Source organism: Panicum hallii, chromosome 9 (assembly GCF_002211085.1).
Source record: "Panicum hallii strain FIL2 chromosome 9, PHallii_v3.1, whole genome shotgun sequence".
Classification (NCBI taxonomy): domain Eukaryota; kingdom Viridiplantae; phylum Streptophyta; class Magnoliopsida; order Poales; family Poaceae; genus Panicum; species Panicum hallii.
Genome location: NC_038050.1, coordinates 9,792,290 through 9,804,438, shown reverse-complemented (window position 1 = coordinate 9,804,438; position 12,149 = coordinate 9,792,290). Strand labels below are relative to the sequence as shown.

Below are 12,149 nucleotides of genomic sequence, written 5' to 3'. Positions count from 1 at the left end.
TGACGGTGTCGTCGTCGCCGCACACTGTCACCAGGAGGCGCCACTTGGTTTGGAGCTTCGTCGACCTGCCCGTCCGGGACCGTGTGCGTCTCGGTGCATGTCCACCGCCACGGCTAATCCTCTACGCCCGTACCCCCGGCCCCAGCCAGCTAGTGGTACTAGGCAGATCCCGCCGTCGTGGCAAAAACGAACGAAAAATCTAGCTGCACTAGCAACTAACAAGGGGAGAATCATTAGGGGGCAAGTGCGCGTGACGATCGCGCGCCGAGCTGGGTAAATGGTACTGGATGGTTTTGTAGATATCTTGGATGAGGGGAAGTAAGTTTGAATGGATGCAGTGCCCATCAATTTGGACGTATCCATTAGTCCGGAACGAGAACCTACCCGCGAGACTGACAAGTGGGACCGAAGCTGATACGCCATTGATGCACATGCTTTGAGAGGTCAATTTGGGTTAGGGCGCGGATTCGCTTGGAGAACGGACTTGTCTCATCTCTGGCTACCGCTTTCCTGACAGCGAAGTTAAGGTACCAAGCGCGCATACTGCTCCAGTCCCCTGTCACACTGTTGAGCGAGCACCATCGTCCCAAGTTACACGCACGCGTTTCAAACAAGCAACGCGAGCGGGTCACGGACGGGCTAGAGCGCTCTCGTCTCGTTGGTCCTCGAAGTCGGAAAGAAGGTCGGAAATTGTCCAAATTTTCGTTGGTGCACGTCGTACCAGGCAGGGTCCGGTCCCTGGAGTCCGAACGGAAATCATCGTTTCCCGAGTTAATTATTCGCCCCCTCTCAAAGTGCGTGTGAACTCGAGTTAATTAGAGTGATTCCTTTTTTTAAGAAAAAAAGCTAATCATCATGAGCATGCCCGTGCATGATGTGGCACGCCCTAAGAGCTACCAAAACAGAAAGATGATAAACGTGTATATTTTCTAATGGATGGACAAAACGAGTTTCACACTTGTTGTGGGCAGCTAGGGTCGGATCTGCAATTTTGATATGCCAAAGGTCCTAGATGACATTACGGACAGACAAGCTTAAGGACCAGTGGAGACCACACGTACATGTATGCAGGAAGTGATGCGCGCATCTGTTTCCATATCAGAGATCAAACACATTGGCCAAAGCAAAGCTTTTAACTAAACACATGTCAATAGCATCTCCGTACGTCAGGTCGCGCACGCCTTCTAGAAGCCGGTGTCTTCTCCGTTACGAGTATGAATGTATGATGCATGCAACCTTTCGTTTTGCTGTAAAGTTTAAAGCGACCATTTTGTTCCTTGCAGGGCTGGCGATCCATTTCGTTGCCCCGTTCGCACCGAGTTGGCGACATGTGCGAACTTGCCATCACCGCTCACAATCACAAGCTGCAGAACCAGAAGAAAAATCCTGGGGAATGAAACCGATGGAATTATATTGAAGGATCACATTGTACGCACGGGTTATCTTTTTCAAATAGGTATATGAAAATTGGGGAAGCGACTAGGATTAGTTCGAGTACAGGTTGTTGGAATGTACGTTGAGATGATGGAGCCGTCAAAGTCATGCCAGCAGTAAGAAAGTTGTTGTAGACTACTCCAGTAAGTTGTTGTAGACTAGGTACACGTACGTACGCACACATGTGGTCAAGGCAAGAACTAGGAAAGGATAATCCTTTATAATTGTATGTAGACTATATACTTTTTGAGGACCACAATATAGACGCTGCAGCTGTATTTTAGGCCCTCACCCTCAAGCACATCACCATTCACCACACTCACGCACATACGTACACGGATGATTAACATTTATAAACATCTACGAAAGATTGGGTGGCAGTTTTTGAGATTGACAAAATTACTAGAGATAGCTCGATATCAAGAGGTCGCCTAGCTGAATAGATAGTTGCAGTAGTGAGACAAAATTCGTCAAAACTGAGTTTTGATCCATGCATATGTAGTGGATAAGGGATTTAAGTACCTCAGCTAACGACCAAACAGACCAAAGCAGTGCTTGGTTCTCCTTTGTACTTGTGTAGTTTGAAACTAGCTAGTGGATCCGGCATCCTTCTTGACCCATTCACAAATCAGTACAAAAAAAAGGCTAAATAAACATCAATCGTGCTGTGATCATCAACTGAGAGGCGAAATCTGAATTGTGTTTCATCAGCTCTCTCCAAAGGAGAAAGCAGGAAACAAGAGTGGTAAATTGCACTTTGTAACGTTGCGTGTGTATATACTACTTAGGTCTCCTCCAATGGTGCCAAGTCTGCTGGCTTATAGGAGTAAAATGTAATTTTTTATCTAGGTGGAAGAGAGAAAGAGATTAAAGAGAAGAGCTATCTCTTAATCAAGAGATAGTCTCATACATGTATTCTATGTGAGGCTGATATGTAGGCCTGTCTATATCTTAAATTGTATGCTAAGAGTTAGGTCATTAAAAAAAGCGACATATTATGCTATCTCTTAATTATTATGAGCTAGCAGCTGGTTCAACCTTTGGAGGAGGCCTTAGAGGCGTGATGCATTAGATTAATAAATAAATAAATAAATAAAGGGAGAGAAAGACAAGCAGAGCGATCCATATTCTTGAGCAACTTTCTTTCTACAAAGGAAGAGAGGGACAGATCGATGGCGGCGCTCATCTGTGTGGCGTCCTTTGCGAAAAGCGCCCGATTAGCCCCGCACCCAGCCATTGCCGGTTGCCATCATCATCATCAGATCAGCTCCGGGTAAACGTGAGGTCTTTCTTTAATCTCCGCCTCCCTTTCGTTCTAGAGTGGCCAGCCGGTTTGCTTTTTCAGAATCCAGAAAAAAGCTTTTGAGAGCCATGGCGGCGAGAGAGTGTATTATTAGGAGGAGGCTTTTGTCCTCTCAGCCTCATCTTTTCTATAGAGCTTTTGCTTGGCACAGATGGGTTCATCTTAGTGTGGATGATGGCCGGACTAAGTTGTCACTCGCAGGAGAAGGTAAAATGATGTTCGATCTCTCGGTCGTATCACTTTCCCGTACCAGGGAAGACAGGCAGGTTCAGCTTTGCTGCTGTGCCGCGAGGTGTGCTTGCTGTGCTTGATTCCTGATTCCTGAAGATCATCTTGGGGGTGCACATGCTGCTCACGCATCAACCGTTTTGCTCTATCAATCTATCATGTTTATTTTACATACAACACGCTCGTATGCGGAGAACGAGAGTTCAAACGCTGCTTGCTAAGTTGGTAGAGACTAGCAGAGTGCGCCGTCCAACACAAGGCACGCATATCCGGTTCAAACTGAAGTGCCGACCTCTTTCAATTGGTTGCTACCTTTTACCTTTCCTAGTCGCGCGGCAGGCTTGTACGTCGGAAAGTTGTGCACGTTAAGCACTAACACCACCTCAGCACTATCTTGAACCATAGCCCATAGGCTACCGTATTTTATAACTTCATGGTTATGTTTGCAACTTGTTGAACTAAAGTAAAACAGTTATGCAACTTCATGCATGATGTATGGTGGATTGGTAGATGGATTCTTATTTCCCCCCTATATCGCAAATGTTCCCAGTCGCGCGCACCAGTCGCAGAAGCGGCCCGCTCGTTTTTTTACCGGCCCATCAGTGGTTTAACGGTCCATCTTTGGTAATTCCTTCTTTCTTTCTTTCTTTTCCTTTCCTCCTGAACAAATAAGTTAAATTTTTGTTCCACGGGACAAATGTTTTTGGTCCACATTAAATCTAATACAATTTATTTAATCATTTAACTATCACAGTTATCATTTGTTATAATGGAACAAATTATTTATTTCATCTTTTTTTCATTTAAATAGAACATTTATCATTTGTTCTAATGGAACAAATTATTAAACTTCTCTCACTTGACGTATTTCACGTTTCTGGCACAGACGAAGTAACAGCAGATAGAAAGACGGACCCGCAAAGAAAAAGGAAGCAGGTGGCATGCGGCCCGAGAAGGACAGAACAAATTACGGCCCAAGAAAATTAACTGACGCCAAATCCTGCTTCTGTAATGATTTAGATCGCAGTAACGCGCGTTACGCGCGTGGCTCCTAATCGAACACCCCCTCCCACCCACCCCGCAGAGTTTTTTTTAAAAAAAGTTAAAAAGATAATTAAATTCAAAAAGGGTGCCGATTGGTAAAATTTCGAAAAATGGGTACCTCCCGCCCGATCAACGAGCAGGAGGCGTGGGGCCGTGGACCTCCCGCCCGTGCCAAAATTATTTCCAAGCCCCTCCTGAGGGTCTCTTCGCGAATAACAAACTTTTCTTATTCACGAACAGACCCCTGACGCGGGCGCTGGGGCATCCCGCCCGCCCAACGGGCGGAAGGTCTGCCCATAGACTACGGAGAGGCATCCCGCCCGTTGGGTGGGCGGGAGGTTCTATATAAGTTAGGCGCCAGCCACGTGGTCCGCTGAGGGTCCGCGGGAATGGGGGAATTGGCCCGGTCTCCAACGAGGAATCACTGGGCTGTGGAGTGCGGTATACTCAATGACACGTGGGTCCGTACTGGAACAGCCTGTGCGTCCCGCTAACCCAGGCTGCTTTCCGATTACTTTATCTATATTTCCTTTGCTAATTAATTCTAAAAAATTCCACGAGTGATCGAGCGGGACCCACGTACGAATCGCATGGCGATGCAGAAAGGTCCATGACGAAGAAGTAGTGCAGTCTGGGTTACAAATACACATAATTTATTTTTAATGGCTTGATGTATCGTACTATCGTAATATTTGGATTCTACGTTGTAAAACGTTATCGCTTAAGTATCTTCATACGAGTTTTAGATACCGTAATCTTCCTCGTAAAATTGAACTAAATTTAAAATTTATGTATACGAAAGAGTATGGCGAATAAATCTTGTATTTGAAAAAAGTATAAATTTTAAATAGTTTGTAAAATATAAATTCTAACAAAAAATAACAAAAAAATAAGTGAGGTGGGCACCTCCCGCCCGTTGGGCGGACGGGATGTCTCAGGGGTCTCTTTTTTTATTCGCGAAGAGGTCCTCGGGAGGGGCCTGAAAATAATTTTGGGACCCCCCGCCCGTTGGATGGGCGGGAGGTCCCCGGCCCCACGCCTCCCGCACCCCGCTACAGGGTATAGGCCCAACAGATCATGACAATGAAAAGCGATCACCCGAATGAAAGGCTGGTCTCCAACGGTGTGGCCCAATCGCGCCAGCTGGGCTATTGGGCTGAGCAGCGAACCGGTTGAATGTGTATGTGAGCAACAGCAGCCTAGGTCACGAATCGGACGCGTGACGTGACCAACCTAACTCTCGCTGTTCCTCCCCGGCTGGCCGGTCAACGGCAGGAAGCCAGTAGGAGTAGCTGGGAGGCAAGTACAGCGCGCGCACCCGTGCCTGGTGCCTCCTCCTACCTTTCCAGGTGCAGCACGCCAGCACCCGATCGTGCCGTATAAAACCCCACAGCTCCATCCTTGACCCTTCGACCACAACGCTCCGCTTCACTGCTCGCGCAGTACCCGTCATGGACCGCGCTTCCGCCCGCCGGATCGCCGTCGCGGCGGCGCTGCACCTCCTCGCCGCACTCCACGGCGCCGGGCCCTGCGCTGCCGCCGCCCGGCCGCTGGTGGGGAGGCTGCCCGCGGCGGCCTCCCGGGCGGCGACGTCCGCGCTGGCGGTTGCCCCGACTGCCGCCCACCAGCGGCGCGCGGGGGTTGGTGGCGACGCGGCCGCCAGGGAGGGCAAGTGGCTGCCGTTCGCCGGCGCGCACCACCTGCCGGCGGCGTACTGGGCGCACAAGCCGGTGCCGAGCTGGGTCGGGCTCGGGGCCGGAGCCGGCGAGCTGGGCGGCGGCGCTGCCGGCGCCGCGGAGGGCGCTGAGGGGGAGGAGGAGGAGGCCGTGCGCGACGGGGAGCGGCGTCGTCGTCAGCGGCCGTCGTACGCGGGCGACGGGGCGTCCACCCGGCAGGAGCAGCTCGCCATGTGGGCGTCGCTGCTCAACCCCAAGCGGAGAGGGGCCCCGGCCACGGGGTGGCTGCCGGGGCCGGGGATCGGCGAGGCGGCTGACGACGAGCCGGCCAAGCAGGCGTTAGACACCGCTGTCGTCGAAGGGGCGGAGGGGGACGAACCGTCGGCCGGACAGAGCTTCTGGGGGAACAATGGCAACTGATGAAGACAGCGCTGGCTTGGCACGCTGCTGCTTCGGCAGACGGGGGCACATATTTCTTGGCCTGCGAGTTTCATTTTATAAATAAGATACGATGTTAATAGTATGATTTTGCAACAGAAATTCCAAAAATTCCAGTGCAGTTAGTAACTGTAGAATTATCTTTTCTGGAGTCCCTACACTTGAACAAAACTTGTGTGAAAATGTTGGCTCACTTCACTTGTATCTTGTAGAATATAGAACATATACATATTTGAAAAAAAACCGTAGTGCATGAATTTGCACAAAAAAGAAGAAGATGTATACTATACATTATTACATTATATGATCTAAAAAGAGAGGAAATCCAACAAATTTTATTTTGGTCAGCACGTCTAGTTTGGCCCAAAAAATTGACCACAAAGGCTGGCCCATTTGCACTCGAAGCCGTGCTGACGGCCATCTGGCCTGGCAAGACTGGACAAGGGTCCAGCCCAACACGCTCGGCCTCCTGGGCCCCCAGCTTATGTCTTTTTGATACATAAAGTTAAGCCTTGTGTTTCAAACCTTTTTCTTTAATTTTGCTAAAACGGATATGAATTCAAACCCCAGCAATTGGAAGGAAACAGTGAGAACATACACAGCGCATGCTTACCAGGCGGTGTTACGTTTGAGCTTCACGGTAAATGCATTTTGCAGGCTAGAAAAACATTCTACCTGAGCATGTAATTTGTCGGCGATTTTTAATAGACTTGCACGTAGTTTTCGATGCAGTGAGGACACTTTACGCCACCAAGAGAGAAGAAGAAACTAGAAGCTTTGGAGTTGGAGGTCTGGAGCCACATGTTGCAGGGCCGCTAGCTGCTCGTCGTCGTCCGCCAAAGAACAAAGAACAAAACGGCGTGAGGACATCCTTCCATATGTGGAATGAGTTGCATGGAATCGAATAAGGCAAAGCATTATATTGGCCTCAGATATGTGGCTGTGTAAAGCCAGCGCTTCAAAACCGTTCAGCTCGGATCAACTGGAGCTAGGTATCTCGGCTCTCTCCTAGTTATTCCCTTCGTCCCTAGGAGGAAAGCAATTCTCGCTTCTCGAGAAAGTCAAACAATATTAAATTTGACCAAGTCTATACAAAACATTACTAACATTTCTCCAAATAAATTTAGTAAAAAATATATTACATGATTAATCTAACTCCCCCCCCCTCTCTCTCTCTCTCATAACTAGTTAAAATGTTATATATTGGAGACCACGTCGATGTCCTAATACATTTATTCTAAGTAGTCCCCATGCAAAATCGATCTTGATACATGCATGTTTGCAAAGAGAGCAAATATTGTTCACATCTCTTTCTTTTCCCCCATAATAGAAAGAGAAGAAAAGGGAGTTAAATTGACTGCTGCAGATTTTTATTCTCCCCCAAGTGGAACTGCTTTTGTTTTCGTCTCCTCCAACGATTGCTGTCTACTGTCATTTCCGCCATTGAATCCGAATCGATCGCCAAGTTGCCAGCGACATCGGTCGCTGGAACCTCTGGTCTCGTTCGACGGCCGGTGACTCGCTTCTAGTTCTAGCTCAAGCAGTCAGTCAAGCTGTGGATGCAGCATGCACCGTATATGTACGGAGCACATCAGAAATCAGATACGCGCTCTTGGGGGCAAAATAATGTTGGGAACACGCGCGGCACGCAGAGATCCAACATCCAGGCCCCCAAATCATGGCGAGACGGCGACAAGCATGTGAGTCTGCTGCACTTCAACGGGTGATGATCCGTCTTTTTCCCCGATTCAGATGGGAATTTATCCGACCCCCCAAAACAAAACGAAACCCATTCTCTTGAAGGGCCTGGCATGACCTTTGTTGCTTGGATGCGCGCTATCTTTTCACAATCATTCAGACACGTACTCCGAGCTGTCCTGATTGGATCCGCGCAGCTGGCCGGAAAGGACGCAGACGTTTTCTATCTTGGGCATGCACGCACGCATACTAGATAGGAGTAGATACTACTACTGCGTAGGCCAGCTGAAACGATAGCAATCATTTGGGAGGAGGATAAGTCGCCGCCTGCCTGCAAATGCAACGCACCCACTGGGCTGCCCTGGGGGTCCGGCAGCCACAGCGCCATCAACCCGATCGAGATGGTCCATCTACCTATCCCAAGAGAGGAGAAGAGAGAGAGTGAAGGCACAGCATGCCACCTGGCTGGCCACCAGACTTTCTGGTCTCCTCCCGCATGGCCATGGCATGTGATAATCTGATGTGAACCCCGGCCCCCCAAGCTGCTACTAGCAACGCGAGAGCAACAGGTCGTCGTCTCACGGAGCTTGTTCCGGCTGCACCCGCACGGCCGCACTGAGACGACGGCGGCTAGCTACTACATGCCCGCGAGGATACGGGTACGGACAGAGATCTGCGAGCTAGTTGGTCTGTGGGGGAGGACGCCGGGCAGCCACATGCCCCGCCCAGCTAGCTCCTCGGCCGCTAGCTCGCGGTCTCAGCCCGGCAAGAGGGGCGCAAAAGATGTGGCCACGATTCGGGGGATCTATTTCGTGGCTGCGCGTGCCGCTGCCGACGTGGATGACCAGCGCATATGCGTGCAAGTGGGAGTGTGGGCGCGCGCGCGCGCGGCGCCAGGGGGACGACGACGATGCATATGGTGGTAGAGGTGTCCTGATGATCAAACAGCCCACTCGCTTCATCTCCGGCCATGCATCACCATGTGTAACACGTCCGTTAGAACATGTTCATCAAACACTGGGCTAGCTAGCTCTGGCAGGACCAAGTCCATTCTCACCAACTGCATGCGTGCGAGATGTTTTTTTTTTGGCCTTTTTCATGGTTTCAATCCATGATCCCTACGTATGCTACCCAAGTTTTTTTATATATATATATATCAGCAAATACACCTCAAAAAAGTTATATATACCAATGACTTTTGAGACAATTCTTCAAATTTCTTATTGATATAACATACATATCTAACACAAGCACGTGTGATCTTTTACATATATGCATGCATGGGCTAGCTACGCTAGTGTGAGATCTACACGTACATGATAGTCAAATAATGGATATTCCGTTTCCACACAAAATTCAAAGACGGCCTTCTTCCAAGAGAATAAAAATAAATAAAATCCACAGATGGTCGACAATGCGAGCACAGCCGTGCGACAGGACGACTAGAAATATCATTCCCAGTTCATCATTTTTTTTCCCGAGAGCTGGGAATTATCACGTGCTCACGTATGAACACCTGGCCATGCTCAGTGTGGAAATACAGTCGTCGCAAAATTGTCAATTGTTTGCCATCATCATCACAAAAAAGTCATGGTCAAACTAAGAGCCTCCCCATGCTGCTGGAGGAGGTCAACTGAATTCACCAGATTATTTTAGTAGTTGCTTCAAGTACACATTCGTGGGCAGAATATTAGTTGGTTAGTCGGCAAGAGAGTTCCCTATCGCATTTCTTGTCCTTACAGCGAGTGAAAAAGACCTAACTTATTTCCTCTTTTTTTCCGGAGAAGTGCTAGTATGAATTTCCCATCATTAATCTAATGTCATTTTCTACCATTAAATTCCATGGCATGTTCGTCTCACTGTCCCTCTTCAAGCTGGGAATTTCTGCTATGACGAAACGGCACGCGGCTCACGTTTTATGTTCATATATACCTACTAGCTAGTCCAAATATGTATCAACATATATAAATGGATTATTATAGAAAAGCTTTTTTTTGCGTGGTAAATAAACATAATTCTGGAAATATAGGTATTCGTTTGCTACAATGCACCTTCTTTCTCGGCGCCATAAATATTCTGGGGTGCGGTAATTTTTTTTTCTGGGAATGTTATGTTGGAGGGCAGTATCTAAAATAACTATGGAACACCTAACTGGAATAGAATTCCAACAGTACCACTCGAGATTTTGCATGGCAACAAAATTCTCAGTCACGTTATTAGACTTCAAGAAACTATTCTGCATTAGTTTCTTTGTAGACCGCTCTGCGACGTTGACAAAAGCAGAACAAAAGTTAAATTAATAAGCGGTTCCCTTTCCCTTGCACTGCGGTACCATGATTCTATGTGTTGCTGGCCGCATAAGCAAATTAATAATTTGCCTGCTAAACCTGTCGAATTAATATTGCTGCACTACCTATACACAGGACAATTAGGCCATCACTGGAAACTTTGTTTGCGGTTGTCCTATGACGCTCGATCCGCATGTAACTCGGATGTGAAATGACAGTAGACGATTGCTTCCGAAGTGCAGTTGAGATCATAGGCCTCGGTCCATCTAAAAGAACTAACGGACCATATTTGTGTTTGAGTGCAACCACCTAGTCGGACTGTGGATCAGCAAAGATATGTGCTCCCTCCATTATTCTCTTTTACTTGTGCCCAATGCAAGAACCTGACGCGCGATTTCGTTTCAACATTTGATCATCGTTTATCTATTATATTAATAAGTGAGTGTTAAAAGAAGTCACCACGTTCATCTAAAAGATCTAGAAATTCTCATGTTAATTTGAAAAGAGAAGGATTTACACCGTTAGATTTTATGAAGATTTAAGGCTTTGGACTAACTGAAGAGTCCATATTAAATATGATTAATAAATAGCTATTTTTAAAATTAAAAAATTAAGAAATTTTTAGAAATTTGAATCATAACATATCTACCGTGATCCTTTGGAACAGAATCCAATGTAATTACGTTTTGTTAGTTCTCCACAAAATTTGGAAAGAAAAATCAAGAGTGGACTATATAGAGGCACTATTGCGATCAATTTGATTCGGTAACAGGTGATTTCCTTTGCCTATCTCTTCATCGAAACACAGCCAGCCTAATATGTAGGCAAAGCAGCACGATAGCCCAGATTGTGGCCTACATCTGGTGGGCACGAACCGATCCCTGCGCGCGAATTGTGCTGGCAGACACCCAGCCGACGTGCAGCCGCTGTTCCTGCTCTCAAGCTGCGACAATGGCCTGGCCAAATGCCGCCGAATGTTATGGCCCGGATTTACCGGGATGAGAAACGATAGGCGGCGCTCCTAGGTTGACTGATAAGCCATGCCAGCCACCACAGCGCAATGCAAAGATCGAAGGGCAATCGCCGCGTAGGCGAAGATGCGGAACCCGAAGTTATGTCGGCGTCACGCGGCCTCAGCCCCTTCGTTTGATCACCGGAGGCCTCAGTCCCACGAATATAGCAGTTGAGAGGTAAAGAGAGACGAAGGAACCCTATATAATTTGTAATGCCCATTCTTACAGTGAGAGGACGATTGATGGGACGGCTGGTCTGAAGGGTAATGCCCATTCTTACAGTGTGTTACCATCCGTATTCGTTCAAATGTCTCTTCGTAATTAAAAACAATACTCGAGCTGTTGTGATACATTCCATCATCATTGTTTACTTCCCGACTGATGGATAGCACCAAATCTGATGGCTTCGAGCAAAATCCGATTGATGCAATAGCAGCGTCGAGCTGGCGGCAAATCATGCTAGCAAAGATGCATGAGACAAGCATACAACAACGTCTCCACGGAGATAAGGTGAATGGTAGCAGTGTTCACTAATATGGTGGGCAACGTGTCTCAGAAAGCATAACTTGGTTTTGAGATGATATCTAAAACCTGAGCACTCAGCGATGGTTAGCAATTGGCACAATTGTGTGTAGGTGTGGACGCTATGCTGGGTTGATGCGGAGGTGACAGACTAAACCAGCCAAAAATGCAAATTTGACACAAATGCCTGACTATAACGAGTTCTTGACGAGATGAGATTTTTTTGATGAAATAGGAGGGGATTATCAGCTACTGGTTATATATTAAAGTGATAAAAGAAATCTATCTATTGTATTAATAAGGGAGTGTTAAAAGAAGCCACCACATTCGCCGGAAGGTTCTAGAAATTCTCACGTTAATCTAAAAAAAGAAGGATATACACCGTTGGATTTTATGAAGATCTAACGGTCTAAATGAACTAAAGAGTCCATATCAAATACAGCTGATAAATAGGTAATTTCAGAATTAAAAAATTTAAGAAAAATTAGGATATGACCAAAGAGTC

General features: G+C 47.3%; 1 protein-coding gene across 1 annotated transcript; it reads left to right on the top strand.

The window, feature by feature from the left end:
• Positions 1 to 5,418: 5,418 nt before the first annotated feature.
• Positions 5,419 to 6,208, top strand: LOC112877301 (alanine and glycine-rich protein-like). The gene has a single exon (XM_025941550.1). The coding sequence runs from the start codon at positions 5,461 to 5,463 to the stop codon at positions 6,103 to 6,105; it is 645 nt and encodes a 214-aa protein (XP_025797335.1). The 5' UTR covers positions 5,419 to 5,460; the 3' UTR covers positions 6,106 to 6,208.
• Positions 6,209 to 12,149: the final 5,941 nt, after the last annotated feature.

What these genes read in the sequence shown, in the direction of transcription:
- LOC112877301 (XM_025941550.1), top strand. Translation starts at nt 5,461, where the DNA reads ATGGACCGCGCTTCCGCCCGCCGGATCGCCGTCGCGGCGGCGCTGCAC.